Source organism: Chlorocebus sabaeus, chromosome 16, assembly GCF_047675955.1.
Source record: "Chlorocebus sabaeus isolate Y175 chromosome 16, mChlSab1.0.hap1, whole genome shotgun sequence".
Taxonomy (NCBI): Eukaryota; Metazoa; Chordata; class Mammalia; order Primates; family Cercopithecidae; genus Chlorocebus; species Chlorocebus sabaeus.
In genome coordinates, this window is record NC_132919.1 from 63,107,624 (window position 1) to 63,125,469 (window position 17,846).

General features: G+C 42.5%; 1 protein-coding gene across 7 annotated transcripts in view; it reads right to left on the bottom strand.

Moving 5' to 3' along the window:
* TANC2 (tetratricopeptide repeat, ankyrin repeat and coiled-coil containing 2) overlaps nt 1–17,846 on the bottom strand; it is a 478,761-nt gene that overhangs the window by 8,731 nt on the left and 452,184 nt on the right. For 5 of the 7 annotated variants that reach the window (XM_037993758.2, XM_008012175.3, XM_037993757.2 and 2 more), the window contains 8 exons: nt 13,511–13,644; nt 12,487–12,610; nt 7,101–7,276; nt 6,658–6,790; nt 6,075–6,104; nt 5,149–5,240; nt 3,080–3,226; nt 512–612 (listed from right to left, as the gene is read on the bottom strand). In XM_037993758.2, the coding sequence (XP_037849686.1) occupies nt 512–612; nt 3,080–3,226; nt 5,149–5,240; nt 6,075–6,104; nt 6,658–6,790; nt 7,101–7,276; nt 12,487–12,610; nt 13,511–13,644 (937 nt within the window). The remainder of the gene's footprint in view (nt 1–511; nt 613–3,079; nt 3,227–5,148; nt 5,241–6,074; nt 6,105–6,657; nt 6,791–7,100; nt 7,277–12,486; nt 12,611–13,510; nt 13,645–17,846) is intronic. The other 2 variants (XM_008012171.3, XM_037993756.2) reach the window with 1 other exon arrangement.

Here is a 17,846-nt window from a genome sequence, read left to right on the forward strand (position 1 = left end):
GGTGATGGTTTAGGTGGAAGGGGGTCTGATGCCACCAGACTTGAGGACAGCCCCAGAAGGAAGACTGACTAATCTGGGATTCCCCAAACGCCTATGGGAGAAGGAAGAGGAACCTGTGATGTTAAGTGAACCATCCTACTTTCCCTTCTAAAAGAGGTGGTCGGATGCTCTGCTTAAGTGACTTCTTTAAGTCACCGTTGTCTCTTTATGCTAGCTGCTTTGGGGGTTGAAAAGTGCCTGAGATATGGCAGAGGCTTCTTGGAAGAAGCTGCCATTCTCCAGGGAAAAAGTGTTTCTCCCGAAGTGAAACATTCGTGGTCTCCACAGCCCAGCAGATTTGCCGATCTCGAGCTGAGGGCTGTGCTATCAGAGCCATCCCCAAAGCTTGGCCCTGACAGTTCTCAAGGACAGAGATGTATTTGGGTACATATGCCCCAGGGTGGCCGACGCTGCCTTGGCCAAATTTTCAGAAAAGAGACCTCTTGCTTTCACCCTCTCTCTCTCTCCTCACCTGCTGCTGCGTTTTGCCCTTGCTCTCGCATAGTAAGCTTCATAAGATTTCGGTTTCAGCTCCAGGGCCTTAGTAGCAAATTCCTCCGCCATTCCAAAATCCTGTCATTACAATAGGTGTGCAAATGAGTCATTGATGAGATATAAAAAATAGACAACTTGGGAATAAAACAAATTATTTGTACAGTTTTTGACATTCATGGATGGAAAGCCTGGGACGCTAGATGTGCCTGACATGACTCTAGCCATGGGGCCTGTGGACTGAAAGTTCCTTCTGCCTTTGTCCTGTGTAGCCTTGCGACTGCTCACTGGACTTTATCTGCCCAGAATATTAAAATAGTTTTAATTTTCCCTTTTTGCCTTTCTAATACAGTTCTCAGCCCGGAAGTCAAACACCAACCCTTTCCAGCGAAGCTCCTGAAGTTATCCACGCGTGTAGAAGGCAAACGCACACGTCCACAACTCGTGTGGACCCTGGTCTGAGCCCCACACCCTCCTGCTACATGCACTACCCTTTGGCTTTCTAAGGGACAGGTGAGAAGGTGTCCTGTAAAGTCCAGGAAGGTGACGTCTGTACAGGAAACTGCACTGACTACGGAGACTAGAGGGAGAGGGGCTGTCAGACAGACTTGGGTTCAATTCTCTGACCAGCTTCATACCCCCGAGTGTATGATGTCTTTTCTCATCCATACCTACTCCAGAGGTAGGATCAAGTGTGATACAATATTTAAAAGCCCTGCACAGTTCCTGGCACACAGTAGGTGCTAATTATCGTTTTCTTTCTATTTCACAGAGGCTTCTCTGGTCTGTTCCTTTTCTTCACTGGTTCCTTACTAAGGAAACACTTAAAATTAAAAACAAAACAAAACAAAAGAAGAGAAGACCCCGGCTGTGACTGAGGTCTGTGCTGTCCCTGTGAGGAACATGCTCGCAGGGCTGTGAACACAGACCGTGGGGTGGGGTGGGGAACAGCGCCACCTAGGCAGTCTGCGGTTTTTAGTATTCCCTCAAATACTAAGCTAAAAGGGAAGGTTCCCCCTTCTTTTAGTGTCAAAGCCACAGTATAGCACAGTAGCCTCTGGTTATAGTCATGAGTCCTAAGGCAGAAAACAAGGCCTTGGGCAGAACAAAGGCCCTGGGGCATAGGTAAAAACATTTTTTAAAAGTTGATGGGAAATCCTCTACCTAAGAAGACAGACGTCTGGTGCTTGGCACAGTACTGGCCCAGGAGGTGGTTAACAACTGCTTCTGAACAAATGTGGAGCTAGAAGGAATTTCACCTTTTATGGGTCACCTATCCCTGCTCTGCTTCCAGCCTTACCCTTTTATTTGTTTTTTTGGGACCATCATTATTCCTGAAAAGACAAGGGCATTTTTAAAAAGTCTATTATTTGGTAGGGAAAAGAGATCAGTGGGTTGGCAGCAACTTTGGAGCTTTGCCTCATCCTCCTCGGCTGGTGCCAGGGGAGGCCTTGGTGCTGTTCCTTTCATTTCACAGGAGACCCCGTGGCCATGAAAACCTCACTGTCTCCCGAGACCACCACCCTCTCCCTTCCCGGCGTCGGGGGGCCTCTTCCATGTCCCCACTTCCCTCAGCACCATGGGGCAACTCTGCCTCTGAGCGTCATGGCTGTGTTCTCTGAGACAGTCAGGTTTATCTCAGGCTCCTTCCAAGTGTCAGGGTTTAGGGTCTGAAATGGATGATCTAAAGGTTACACACACAAATCATCTTTCTGGAAGATCCCTGGCCATGAGGTTTCAATTCTGCTTCCGTCCAGCTGAGGTTTTAATTGATTGATGCATCTGTATGGCTTGGATTGTGTTTATCTCCTGAAGAACTGTGAGACCTCAGGCTGGTGGATGTCAGAGACTCCTGATGCAATCTTAGCTATTTCCAAAACCTGAGAGAGGGTTCTTGGCTTGGAGTGTCTTTATGTTAAAGGGCAGTGGCTGAGGGAGCAGTGGCTGGGGGCATCTGAGATGGGTCTGCAAGGTAGGCAGGAAGGACTGTGGCCTACCAGGGAGACAGTCAAGGTCCAGGGGGAGTTCTGAGATTCCCTCTAGGATGAGAAGGGACATGGCATGCTGGGATACAAAGATGAGGAAAGAGGCAAAAAGTTCAACAGCCTCAGAAGTTAAACCTTCAAGACCATGGTCCTGAGCCCTCCTCTTAGCCCTTCTTCAAATGACAAGGGACTATACCTGAGAGTAATGACTACAATTCATATCTAATTGCAACTGGAATTCTAGTGACCACTGCTCTCACATTTTCCCAAAGACCAGAACATTGACTGGGTGGTATGGGGGTGGGAAAAGATGGTATTCTCATCACTTTCAGTGAAATTATGAACATTCAGAAAGCTGCAAAGTAGTCACAGCATTAATTTCTTTACAGTTTGAGATACTTAGACTTAATTTCTTTCAAATTGCAAATGTCAGTGCTCTGTGAAGGACAACCAAGTTCCAAATGGGGCAGAGGAGGATTTCAGGGGCCTGGTAAAAGCTAATGAGTGACATGGGCTATCAGCTTCCAGGATTGCAGAAAGGAGTTGGGGTGACAAGGACTTACGTTCATTTTCCTGCGACACCGAGAGAGGTTGAGGAGGAGAGACACCTTTAGTTCCCGGAAAGTTTTCAAGTCCTCACCAAACCCTTCTCTAGGGAACTTCTTCAGGGCGTACTGGTAGCGCTGGGCAGCTTCCTTTACTTTACCTTTCTAATAGGAGCACAAGATGGCGAAACACACAGTTGGTCTGAGGAACAGCTGAGGAAGTGTGGTCCCCACTCCCTTCCTCTTCTCAGCAGCTGTTACTAAGTGCGAACCCTCCCAAACATCAGCCTAGAGAGGAGTTCTGGCCCTGATGGTGAGGGCAGAAGGGTCTAGTCTTTTCTATAGGAAACTCATCTGGCAGGAAAGGCAAGGTTGAGGAGATACCCAAGATACAAGCCAGGGAGACAAAGCCTTGGCAAATGGAAGGCCCTAGACCCTGGCTTCCCAACTGGATTCCAAAGAGGCTGACCATGCTCATTTCGAAGTTCCTTTTGCTTGAACTGATCTCTACAGAACACAAATGACTTCCTAGTCCCAAGCACTTCAAAGTTATTACTTCTTCCTTAATTTCTGGTTTGTCTGGAGAACTCTTTTTTTGGTCTGACGCTCCACCTGGTCAGCCCTGTAGAAGTCATTCTCTTGCTCACGAAGGATGTGGGAGCTAAAGCAGTCTAGTGGTTGTTTCCCTAATCTCATGGCATAAAATAATACCAATCAGTGTTCCCCATTTTCGGAAAAGGCATGGAGCAGGGTGGCAGTAGAGAAGTGAAGTTTAGAGTTTGTGATTCCATCGGATGTTGCAGGAGGGATTATCCAAGATGAAGTAAATCTATGACCAATTTAGAGATCTGGCCATAGTGACCTTACACTTTTCTTCCACTTTGTATCTGAAAATCTGTAAGCTGAGCCCAGAAAGATGCAGGCAGCATCTCCCACCCCTTTAGCTGATCGTTATCCACTCTATTCCTTCTCTATACTTACAACTCCACAGGGATCCTAGTCTTTTACTTTTCCCTTAGCACCAGTCACGAAGGAGAGATTTGGAATCTTTCAAGGTAGAATTCTGAGGGGAACAATAATGGCACTGCATATTTTCATTAAGAGGACTCCTTGCCTCAGAATACCAGAAGTTATGCTATAACCAGGACATAACCTGAGAGCAATGCCATTGTGAAGTCCATAAATATGACATCTAGGGTAATGAGGACCTTCTTTGAAGTTGCGTAAAATCAAGGTTGGGCCAGGGTTTAAGCTTCCTGAAAGCCTGAGAGTCCTAGATTACCATGACTCACTCAAAGGGTACTTAGAAGATAGAATTCTGCTCCTAGGAACTTGTACACTCCTGACACGGGTGAGAATAATATGCTTCACAACTATTTTTCCTTAACTTTTAGTCTTGGGGAAGTGTCAGTGATGCCTGCTGCCAAAAACTGGGTTGGATTTGTATGAAGCTTTGGGGGCAGGTAATCTAGCTGATCTCAACACAGTGCGATGACTTTGACATGGAATAGACCAAGGAGTTTATCTGTGGATAAACTCAGGTATGGAGCCTTCAGCTTGGACTGTGAGTACAAAAAGACTCCATAGTTTTTGTAATTGTTGTCATTCAGTGAATGATTTCAAACAAATCTTATAATTGCTATTTGTCTTGGTTTCCTTATCTTATTCAAGGATGCTGATAAGCTATTGTTATGTACTTTTTAATCTACATATATATAATGACATATGAAAGCTAGGATCAACATAATGGAAATAGCTATACTACATAATTTTACTTTTACTTGTCCCATGAGTTTCCAGATCCTACCTAACAGATTCCATGTAGAAATCGACATAACCACCGGTTAGTGACCAGGTGAAACCAGGGCTTTAGGTTGATCAGCTGCAGGCAAGTATACGCTACCCTTGCTCTCTTGGTAAGGTAGAACCCCAGGATCCCCAACATATGAGGCCATCACTGAGGAACAGTATTTTCCCTTGGCCTCTACAACAAAAGATGAGAATTGATTTCAAGACTTTGGAAGATTCTACACATAGAAAACAGCGAGTGGCTGTTCTGAAGAAACTGTGTCCCTCCCTCCCCTCACCTTATAAAACATGTCCCCCTCTTCCATCAGCTTGCTCAAGAGGATGATCATGATGTCTGGCTTGGAGGTGGCCATCGCCCATGTGGCTGGACCTGTAGTGTACAGGATGCATGATGGGTAAAAAACTCATACAATGTAAGGGTGGTAGGAAGCTAGGTGAAAAAAATACCCTGGGGGAATTTCTGCTGAGAGAACAACTTGCTCCACAATCAGTACCTCATCTTTTAGACCTGGGAGTATTTTAGTAACTCCCACTGCCAAGAAGCTGCACTGGATTTGTATTCACCTTAAAATAAGAACATTGGAACCATGTGAGCCTGCCCCACATGAGGGCAGCAAAGCCTGCATGCTGCATGTGGGCAGGCAGTGGCTCAGTTTGGAATTATTTTAAATAAGGAAATTGGGAGAAAGGATTTATATTAAACATTACCACAGGATTTGAAAAGTCCAAAAAGGGTAATTTATTTTGGATTTGGGACTCAAAACCCCCAGACGTTTAGCCTCTTAACTTTAAAATATGTACTTTGCAGAAGGGAAACCACTGATAACTCTAAAGCTTCCCTTAAATGATAAGTACCAACTACGACTCCCCGGGATTCACTTTGAAGCAGGAGCACAGTTCGAATGTCAATCAGATGTGAAACAAACCAACATTACTGAGGATGATTTTACCCACAAAAAGAAAGAAAAGGTTACATTGATTAGTTTACAAATGCCTGAATTATTTACAAACTATGCTTTTCAAGGTTAGTTATCAAAAGTTCAAGTTATTCTCTACAACAGTCATTAAAAAAAATCTTCTTTTAAGGTGAAGTAAATTAAAAGATTAGAGGTGTAGGGAACTCATGCAGGCTAAACCAAAGAGGAGAAGGCAAAGCTGACCAAGCCATCAGACCACGCCTGATGCTGACAGCGGTGAAATATACCTCGTGGGCGACTCGGTAACGTCTGACAACCTTCAAAGAAAGGAGAAAACAAAAAGTTGTAGGAGAGGAAAAAAAAATGGATGAAGGTGAAAAAAAAAAAAAAGAAGGAAAAAGCAGCAGTGAGAGGCAGGCAGCACAAAGCCAGCATATCAGCCAACCCTCATCTACAGGTCTGTGGGCTTGGGGAGCAGCTGGGACAGCGGCAGCAGGGACTTGAGTCTGAAGCACATTCAGAGCAAGGGAAAGCAAAGGCTCACGGCAGTGCAGAGATCCAGGATGCTGACAGGGTGGGGCTGGTACAGAGGCAGTGCTGAGAGGTGCTTAAGGCCAGAGCAGCCTCCTGGGTAAGGCTACAAGGGACATGGTAGAGAACCATGTGGTTCTGGACACAGGTTGGGACTGCAGACTATGGCTCACATGGTGCTTTCTCTGGGCCAAGAGCCTCTCTGTTCACTTGGACAATAATTGGGCCAGGGAGGAAGGGGAACTATATATGCTTACACCAAATACCCAGGGCAGCCAGACCACTGGACCAGTCTGGCCCCTGGGCACAGATGGCCAACACCTTCTTCCCTTCTCCTACCTATCTTGGCTCCTTTCTTCAGAAGAGTGACAACAACAGAAGTGTTCCGGCACCCCACTGCCCTATCCAAAGGGCGCATTCCACTGTAGTCAACGTGCTCGATCATGGCCCCGTGATCTACCAGGAACTGAACCTAGGACACGGATCAAGCAGAGCAGTTAGGACAGGTGTAATGGCTCAGCACTGTTCCACTGAGGGCTCTGGCTGCTGCCTGCCCTTTTTCAACTGCTGGCCTGAACCAGGCTATGCCGCCAAGGTATTTCAGGCCTTAGCTATATTCTTGATCTTTAAGAGCATTTTGAATATTCTTGCTCTCTAGCAAGTATAGATCTGAGAGCTCTGTATCAGGAATCATCAATACATCACTCCACTTTCAACTCCAGGTAGTATGGATGGAGAACAGCCCTCTCTCTGCTCTCCTGAGGCTGTTTAAAGGTACTTACCACCTCAGCATCACCATAGAAAGCTGCCAGATCCAGTGGGGTACGGCCATTCTTGTCAGCATGGTCTGTGGCAGCTCCGTTATCCACCAGAGAACGTACTACTGAGAGATGGCCCTTCAAACAAGCCCAGCTGAGGGCTGTCAATCCTTCTTTGTCCATGAGAGCAATGGAGGCACCTGCAAAGGCAAGTGATAGCACAGGGCTGAGGAGACATGGAAACGCACAGCAGGAGGGGAAGCACTGAAGGGGCACGCTCCTACAAAGAACACCGCTCGTTTCTGGACTATTTCCATTTTAAGACTGATCCTGGTATGCCAGTTACATCTCAACTGCTAAAAGTTCATCCTACAAGCTTTCAATAAAATAGATTCCAGTTGTTTTACTGAGTATTCAAGGTTATCCACAATCTATTCCCAATTACTCTCTATACCTGTTTTATTATTCCCCTGTGACAATCCTCCACTTCGGCCAAATGGATGTGCTCACTGCCTCTTGGATCTCCCGCCAATCCTCCCGCATCCTCACTCTTGGTCACGGTGCTCCACGTGTGTGGAAGAGCTTTTCTTCTCCCATGACTTGCCTCACTTCTTCCCATTCTCTAAGAACTATCTCCATCCTCCTGCCTCTAAGAAGCTTCTCACAGTTCACTGCTACCTCATCTTAAATATGCTTAACATAAGTCAACTTATTCCATTATTTATCTATTTTTATGTATCCTATTTGCATGTAATAAATTCTCAATGAGTGTTTTCTTCTTCTTCCTCATTTTTTTTCTCTCTAGATGCAGTCTTGCTCTGTTGCCCAGGCTGGAGTGCAGTGGCCCAATCTCAGTTCATTGCAACCTCCACCTCCCAGGTTCAGACAATTCTCCTGCCTCAGACTCCCAAGTAGCTGGGATTAAAGGCACGCACACCACGCCTGGCTAATTTTTATATTTTTAGTAGAGATGGGTTTCACCATGTTGGCCAGGCTGGTCTTGAACTCCTGACCTCAAGTGATCTGGCTGTCTCGGCCCTTACCACACCGGAGCTCAGTGAATGTTTTCTGAACTGAGCAGAAGCCTTCCACTGATAATAGTGCTAACTCCTTGAGACAGTCTCATCAAATAGGAGCCCAGGACATTTTGTCATTGATCGCAGGGCCAGGCCACCTTCTCCCTCAGCAGGTGGGGAAAATAAACACATGAGAGGACACTGAGCCCAGGCCACGAAAGAAATCTGGAGTTTAATCTAATAAAGTTAAATTCACAGAATCAAAGACTAAAATGGTGGTTACCAGAAACTAGGAGGTGGTGGGTATTGCGGAGATGTTGGTCAAAGACATACAATTCACTTAGAAAGAAGAAATAAGCTTAAGAGATCTACTGTACTGGTTATTAACTAGTAGACTAAATCTACTCTATAGTTCTTAACTATAGTCATAGTGATAGTTAATAACAATATATACTTGAAAATTGCTATGAAAGTACATTTTAGGCATTTTCAGCAGAAGAAAAAAAGTGTGTAAGGTAAGGCACACGTTAAGTAGCTTGAGTTAGCCATTCCACAATGTATACATATACAGCTTGAGTATCCCTAATCTGAAAATCTGAAATTAGAACTGCTCAACAATCTGAACCTTTTTGAGGGCCAATGTGACGCTCAAAGGAAATACAGATTGCAGCATTTTGGATTTCCCATTTTTGGATTAGAAATGCTCAACCAGTAAGTATAATGCAAATAGTTCAAAATACAAAAAAATAAAATCCCAACAGAAGCGTTTCAGATAAGGGATATACAAGCAAGCATTTCAGATAAGGGATATACAGCCTGTATCAAAACATCATGTTGTACACAATACTGCTCCTTTTTATGGTGAGGTATGTTTAGCTACACAAATACCACTGTGTTACAACTGTTCACAGTAACTCAGTGCAGTAATATGCTGTACAGGTTTGTAGCCTGGGAGCACCAGGCTATACTATACAGCCTAGGTGTGTAGTAGGCTATACAGCCCAAGTTTGTGTAAGTGCACTCTATGATGTTTACACATGACAAAATCACCTAAGGATACAATTCTCAAAATGCATTTCTCTGAACCTATCCCCGTGGTTAAGCAGTACATTATGGCACATTCATTTGTAACTTGTCAATTAAAAAAATAAATATTTCATTGGATGCAGTGACTCACACCTATAATCCCAGCACTCTGGGAGGCCGAGGTGGGAGGACTGCTTGAGGCCAGAAATCTGAGACCAGCCTGGGCAACATGGTGAGACTCTGTCTCTACAAAAAACTAAGAAATTAGTCAGGTGTGGTGGTGTGAGCCTGAAGTCTTAGCTACTAGGAAGGCTGGGATGGGAGGATGAGATGGGAGCATTGCTTGAGCCCAGGAGTTCCAGGCTTTGGTGAGCTATGATTAGGCCACTGCACTCCAGCCTGGGTGATGGAGTGAGACCTTGCCTCTAAAAAAAGACAAAAACAAAAACAAAAAACAAATACAAATCAAATAAACAAGAAATTCAGAGTTTAAACTACTCAGCCTTATTCAATAATTCCATTCCCCCCTTTTAAATTCTCCACCCACCCTTTCATATTCTGGATCTGTTTCCTTTCAATATTTCTATTTTCACTTGAAAGGATCAAGCATACTTGACATGCTGTTTTGTAATCAGTCTAAAATCCAATATACATTTGGTTCTTAAGGCCCAGACTGTAAGGCCTTCGATGGCAAGAAGCGCATCATTTATTTGCTAAAAGAGTACCTAAGACAACTCTTTTCACACAGTAGGCATGTCATATTTAACTCCATCAGAGATCAACTTACTGCACCAGGACACTTGGCTGCCCCCTCAGCTGGTCAGGATTCAGATATCAGCTTAAGCTTAGGACCTGCCACAGCAGGCTCAGGGTTTACTCAGCAGTTATCTAGCCTATCACCTTTGCATCCCTAGAGGTCAGTAGAGTTTGTGATTTCCCATAGGAGGATGAAAAGCTGGAAGGGACCATACCTTAATCCTGATGAGAGCCATTTATGTAATAGTATAGTTTGTAATTAAAACACTGACTCTAATATGGAATAAGTTTAAATACGGAAGAGAATCCAAGGCATTTTCTCAGATACAACATCTACAAATTTCCTGGACAAAGTATCCAGTGGTGGAAAAAGTAGGATAAGAAAGTTTTGGATGTATATTACAGATGAACTGATTTTTCCAAAGATAAGGAAAGAGAAGAAATTAAAAGGAGATACATATGAAACAAATCCATAATATGTTAAACACTTCCAAAATCCAATTTGTAATCTTCCTTTTCTCTTTTTTCTTTCTCACGCAGTTAATGAAATTACAATTCTTCCAAATGTCCATCTTACAACTCTGGAGTTATCTTTAACTCTTCTATCCTTATTTTCTACATCTAATCAGACTTCATATCCAAAATACCTCTTGCACATAGCCCTTTTGGTCTATTCTGAAAGCTACTGCCCTTGGGTTAGGACCTCATTATGCCTCATCTGTTCCATTACAAGGGCTTCCTAACTGATCTCCTGGCTCCTTTATCAAATCCACTATTCACATACTGCCAGTGTGATTGTTTTTAAAGCATAACTCTACCATCAATTCCTTATTTAAAAAATTTAAAAGCCTCTCCAGATTCCTTTAGAATTAAGTCCAGATTCTTCTAACTTGGTCCTTTTCCATTTCCATATACCTTTCCAATTTTATTTTCTGTAGTCCCCTTACACTTTACTAGACAGCCTACATATTTCTCCAAACCTGTCACTCCTCTTCGGCCTTTCATCTGTGTTACTTCCTCTCCCTAAATATAGAACATTTTTCCTCTTCGAATTTCAAAGTCTGTCCTAGTCTAACTCAGAGGACCCCTGTATCAGAGCACTCAGGATTCTCTGTTTTTTAAGGTATTTATCTTTGTTTCATCTCTTCCTTGCCACATTATAGACCCTTTGAGGGCACTGATTATAGTGTATTAATTACAAAAATCAGAACCACTCATAGTTCCTAGTATAGTGTTCTGCTAACAACACAGCCTAAATAAATCTTTGTGGAATTCATTAAGCCTCTCATTTAAGTGTGGAAAAAAATGAAACAGTACAAAGATGAAAATGTCTTTGCTGGTAAGGGAGAACAAATACCTGGAATCTATGACTACGGAGCCTCTACTGGCACATGACAGGTACTTTGCAGCTATCTAAAGGTTATCAGGGGCTCAAGAGGTCCTGCCTCTTTCAGTGGACTTCATTTGTTCTGGAATATTTACTCCAGACACATCTTATCTTGAGAATTTAGGTACATTCTTCCTCCTCCCTGCTTTCCCCAGCAGAAATGAAGATAGATATCATGAAGCCAAATTTCTTTGGTAGCTTATATGGGGAAGGCAAGAGCCATTTTGCACCCTGTAAGAGCAACTCTCTGATTCTGACCCAGTCTTGAGTCTGAGTCTGTGGAAACAGATCTTACTTGAGGGATCCAGCTAAAGATCCAATAAATCTGACTGAGCTGTAGTTTGAAATCTTAGAAGAAACCTAAATTTCTTCCTAATTAAACTACCCTCAGTTGCTCCGGCCTAGGCATAATTCTTCAGGAGGTTGGCTTCCTTGAAGGAAAGTACATGTGCTTGTGGATATAATTACAGACATTTGGGTCCAGTTTACTAGTAGCAGAGGCTAATTGGAATGACCACCTCTGACTGCCTCTTGCTTCAAGCAAATGCTCAAGCTCCACTAGATGGCACTGCGGAGTCATCTGTACTGTATTGTAGTAGCTTTTTCTACTACAGAGGTCCACCATCAGCAGCCACCGTTATGCACAGGCGATGGAGGTCACAGCAGCCAACAGGAGCCTGACGTGCTTTACGATGGTGGTGTGATCAACATCTCCTTTAACTTATTTCCCATTCACCAGGAATTTGTGGATGTTGGTAAGTGTCAAAAGGAATTTATTACAACGGGTAATAATCTGGATCCCCCAAATAGGATCCCACAGTCAGCAGGGGTCTTCACTGGCATTTGCCTCCTTTGAATTCAAGAAAAATATTAGTTGTGCAGGCTTACAAAAGAATTGATAAACTTGAAGTCAAAGTACAATCCCTGGAAGATGAACATTTATTGAGTATATATTTTTTAAAAGTCAAAGTTTGGAGAGTACTGATCTGAATGAGACTTTAGAATATGTCAATTTTATTTAAATCCCTCAAGTCATAAAGAAACAGAGAGTATTAGAGTTAGAAGCACTACACTGAATACGAGAGGGGAGGAGATAGCCTTTCATTTTCCAACCAACTGGATTAATATCTGTTCTTAGCATCTCCTGGGATCCATTGCTGGAAATCATGAGTTCACCAGGTAATGATGGACACTGGCCAACCAGCTCTAGCATCCCAAGACTAACCTTGTGCAAGTAGAAAGTCCACAGTTCCTAGATGGCCTTCGGAAGCAGCCATCATCAGGGGAGTGCGGCCCTGCTTGTCTGCCATGTTGACATCAGCTCCATGGGTGAGTAAAAGATCAACAATCTGCAAGTGCAGAGAAACAGGGACCAATCAGCCCAAAGAAGAGCTGTGGAGAAGACAAGTGCACACTATCTCATATCCTGTAGGAATTCCTACTGCTGTACCAGTCACCCCTCTATGCATCTTTCCACTACCCTCTAGAAGTACCTGCAAAGTCCTAGTACCATGTGATTTAATCTCTAACTGTCTTAGGGACAGCCAAATGAGAAGGTTTCAACTCTCAATGTCTGACTTAGCTACTAAGTAAAAAAGAACTTAACAAAGGTCAAGTTGTAGGATTAAACAATCCCATAATGGAAGTTCCAACATAAATCACTCCTTTATTGCCCTCTAGTGGTTGCAAATCTGCCTGCAGTTAATACTTCCAACTGAACTGAACATAATAAAGTGTCTCTGATAACTCTTTAGGGCTGTTTGGCTTCTACAGCCTTTCTTCTATTGAAATACTTCTGAAGATTATTATCAGTGTGCTTTCATTTCCATCCTAAGTGTATAAATTAACATTTATCCAGAATCCAAACATCTAAAAGGATTGTATCATTAGAATTTGCATTCACTGTGTTTTCTTTCAGTAAGTCTCAGACATCTGCAGGTAAGTGATTAGCGTAAGTTCGCTGAGAAATGAACCTTCCAAGGAGACTTTGGATACTGTGAAATGTGAGAAGGAGGTCACTCTATTACCAGGACAAAAGTAGTTAGTCCTTCTATACAAAGTGATTGTTTTGAATGTTAACTGTCGTATTCTCAATTAACCAGAATATTCACAACAAAGGTCCAAGTCCTCAAACCTGATCACTGCTGGGTAACCCAAACTTTACTTGTGATCATTTTGCTCTGTGTATCAGAAGTCCTCACATAGAACTCAGTCCCGCCTGAGGGACTGGAAGTGGTCACCCTGCTTACCTGCCAGTGGCCCTGGCGCACTGTGCTGAATAGTGGCACTGCCCCTCGGCGGTTTGGCTGGGCCACTGCCGCCCCTTGTTCCAAGAGCAGACGGCACACCTCCAGTTTGCCCCTTCCGGCTGCAGCTGTTAAGGCTAAAGGCAGAGAACAAAGACTGAGGATAGGTGGTTCTTGTCCTCTCCGGTGCTCCATGTTAAACGTGACATATCCCTATGTTTCATTAATGTAATTGCTACTTTACTTCTAAGAATAATGATTTTTGCCACCTTTTCCTTAAAGAAAAGTTGTAAAGAAAAATAATGAATAAAGACACATTTAAATTGCCTCACAATATTTGGGAACAATTATAATAATAATAAATCTATTGAAAACTCACCTTTAATCAAACTCACTTGGTTTCATTTTCCCTGACTAGACTGTCTTCTCTGCTTTGGTCTACCTCTCGTTTGGTATCTCTTCCTAGCTACAAACTTTGTTAGTCTACGTGCGGGTGGAATCTAAAGACAAGATCTTTGCAGAGATAAATTTTTTTTTTTTTTTTTTTTTTTAAGAATTAGCTGGGAACTACCCCCAGCCAAGCTCTACCCTGGGCTCTTAATCCTAGAGAACCAAAGTTAGGAATTGCAGTCCAAAGTCTTGGGCCAGTTTTCATTGTTTTTCTTCATTAGTTGATACAGACGTTTCTGGTACATTTGCAATCATTTTTTATATAAGGATTAGAATGATTCAAGGTAGCAGTCTTAAAGATGAGAAAAGACGTATGACAAAGACTATTTTCTTCTGAATATAAAATAATGAAGTCACATGTAAAAATAGCTACAGTGAGTTTAAGAGACACATTAGGAAAAAAACAGAAACATTCTTCTTGTGCCGCTATCCACTGACAATATGATCTCTGACACAAAGGAGATTTTACGAATGCCTATTTGGCCCTCAGAGTATCATTTCAACAGCAGAAAGAGGAGTTTGGAGATATGAAGTCTATCTTTTAACAAATATGTATTTGTTTCATTTAACCAGGTGCACAAGTCTATTGTTTTAAAAAATGAGGGGTATGGAGGATGGAAACACTGTTAGAACATGTAGGAGTTATACTTCATTTTAAATAAAGAGGATAAAGATTTTTTTTTTTTCCAAATTGACTTAAAAAATTGATGTAGTAGTCAGCAGGTCCTTCTTTTGTTATGGCCTCCTACTCCAGTAACAAACCAGAAAATAATATTTGGCAGGCACAGATACTGCAGTTTGCAAACTTTAAAATGTATTCAGAGAAGCAAATAAAATTTATATCAAATGGACATTTGCATTCGTTTCCACTTAAGTGCAAATTATGGCATTTTGTCTCTGGACTTGGCCAAATTTATCCACTACTGAGTCATATGCAAAATGAAAACTACCTGTAATTTCCACAAATATAAACCTTCAAGTAACATTTTCCTTCCTTCTGCAAGGACAAAAACGACTTATGAAGTAAAATGTGGTAATTTTAGAAGATACACGCACTCTTCAACCAGTTCTATCTATGGCTTGTCTTATGTGTATTTTCATTTTAGTTTGGAACTCCTGACATTGACATTTCTTTTCAGTTCCTTACAGGAGGGCAGTGGTTTGGTCCTATCTGAGGTGAGGGTCATTTCCAACCCTGAGTGGATGAGCTCAGGTGTTAATGGCTATAATTATTTACTGGATAAAGAAGTTTCATTTCTTGTTTTTTAAATATAAGCTATGTTCCCTCTTTTTTTTTTTTTTTTTTTTTGAGACGGAGTCTCGCTCTGTCACCCAGGCTGGAGTGCAGTGGCCGGATCTCAGCTCACTGTAAGCTCCGCCTCCCGGGTTTACGCTATTCTCCTGCCTCAGCCTCCAGAGTAGCTGGGACTACAGGCGCCTGCCACCTCGCCCAGTTAGTTTTTTTGTACTTTTTAGTAGAGACGGGGTTTCACCGTGTTCGCCAGGATGGTCTCGATCTCCTGACCTCGTGATCCGCCCGTCTCACCCTCCCAAAGTGCTGGGATTACAGGCTTGAGCCACCACGCCCAGCCTATGTTCCCTCTTTCTCAAGTTCATATTTCTAATAGGTTAGAAAACAAATTGTGAATTCTATATATGGGTCAGAACACAAGAGTAGTTTAATAATTTGACTGGATAGACACTTATTAGGAATCATAAGAATTATCTCGGTGCATAAAACAAACCATTTGGAAAATTTCTAACCCACATTCTGAACCCATTTAAAGTAGTTGCTAGGTTGATAAGGTTGCAGCAAACCTCTGTATGTGAAGGGGCCAAATACATTATTTTTCATGAAAGAACTTACAGCATCCTAGAGAAAATATAGACAGTATTTCAGAATCAAGCCTCTCACTAATGATGCCAGTTCACAGAACACATCTGAATATTCACAACCAGTGCCCATCTGGAAAGCCACACTGTCCAGTCTGATAATTCTATTGCTCTGGATGCCCCATTTCTCCCCACTGGATAACACATTTATATGTGAGGGAATGTTCCATTTGGCCTTTTTCTTTGTTGTATCATCTCTGTTGTTTAGGTTATGATGTCATTTGGCAGCAACCTTCAGCTGATAGCTGGACATGGTTATTAACACAGCTGGCCAATTTCATCTCAGAACAACACAACTATGTAAAATGGAATCTGGGCTTTTCAAAATCCAAGAGCAAGGAGTTGTATGGCTGGATTTTATATGAGATTTATCAAAAACTGTTAAAACTTTCTAAAAAAAAGGAGATGAAGGTAAAGCCAATTCTATAAAACACTAAACTGCAAACAGAGCAGTTAGGAGCCAACTTTCTTCCTAAAAGAGCAGTAACAGAATTTGTTCCCTAGCTTGTCAGCATCTGACAAGATGATCTGACAGAAATGGTCTTTTTTCAAAGGGAAACATCTAAGGAGTTGGAAGAGGCAGACAGGATGCAGCTCAGAGTTGGGGAAACAGCCAGAGTCTGCTTGGATGGGATGCTGACAGCAAAGAGAATGCAGAGATGCAAATGATTCTTTCATCTACTTTCAACCTTGGAAGAGTCCAGCACAGACAGGTCGTGTAAGATCAAGGGGTGGGGGAGGAGGGGGAAGTGGCTGGGGAGAAATAAACTGATCACTGCTATCCAAAATACCATTAATAAAACATTTATTGAGCTATTTGTCAGACACTGTCTCTGCTGTCAAAGAACTCATGGTTAAGGAAACAGATGAATATGTTAATATAGAGTGTGATATATACAATGGAGATATGTCCTTGGTATGAGGGAAGGCACAGAGGAAGAGGTTTCTGAGATGGCCTCCAGGTAGAGATGATAATGTGAGCTAGATGCTGAAAGATGAACGGGAGATTTACAGGCAAGGAAGGTGTGGGGTGGGCCAAGGGAGAGCATGAATAAAGGCACTGAGGGGAAAACAGCATGCTTACTGTTATTGGAATTACTACAATATATGAGGCCGGAGATAATTACTGGTCTTTTTATGCTACATTAAAGGACTTAATCCTACAAGTAGTAAATGAAGGTCAGTAAGCAGGAAAGTGACCCAGACAGACTATGGCCTAAAAAGATCACTTTGGCTGAAGTCTGAGAGATGTATCACAACAGGGTGAGGCTAGAGGCAGAAGCTCAATTAGGAGGTAGCTGAAATAATCTAGGCAAAAGATGATGAGGGCAGGAATTAAAGGAATCTAGTAAGTTTATTTTGTAAACTCTGGTTTCTTTTTGGGGCCATATATTTCCAGGGTTGGCCTCCAGAGTTGCTAGAAGCTCTCAGTGCTGGTCCTGGTCTGTGCCCACAACATAAGGGAGAGGAAGGTATGGTGAACAGTCTTGTCACCTTGTTTGCTTTTCTTCTGTGGTGTTCCATAAGAAGTCTGTGAAAACCCTATGGGATGGGAGGGGTCAGCAGATGGAAAGCTGGTTGTAACATCTGGAAAGAGAAAGAGGCTACAAATGGAGGATGAAAGCCACCAGGAGGCTCTAGTGATCTGCCTTCAGAAAATCTTGATGTCTAAAAATCACACCCCAATTAATATTCTAAGATTCACTTTCTCCCTCTACATTTTAACATCTCCGAAATTGGAATGCATCTTATAATTAATGTGATGATAAAGAATTGTGTCGTGTCAGTATAGTTGGCAGAAGTTGTTTGTTTTTGTAGTGGCACAAAATACTGGATATATACTTTCTTAAAGTTAATGGTGTCTTAGATTTGATAGAGTAAGTGATACATATTATAGGAAACATCATGACCATTGTATTTTCCTTAGGTTAAAAATCGTCACTTAGGTCCTGGTTGCAGATATAAGCCCCCACCAACTAGCTTTGGGTCACAGACC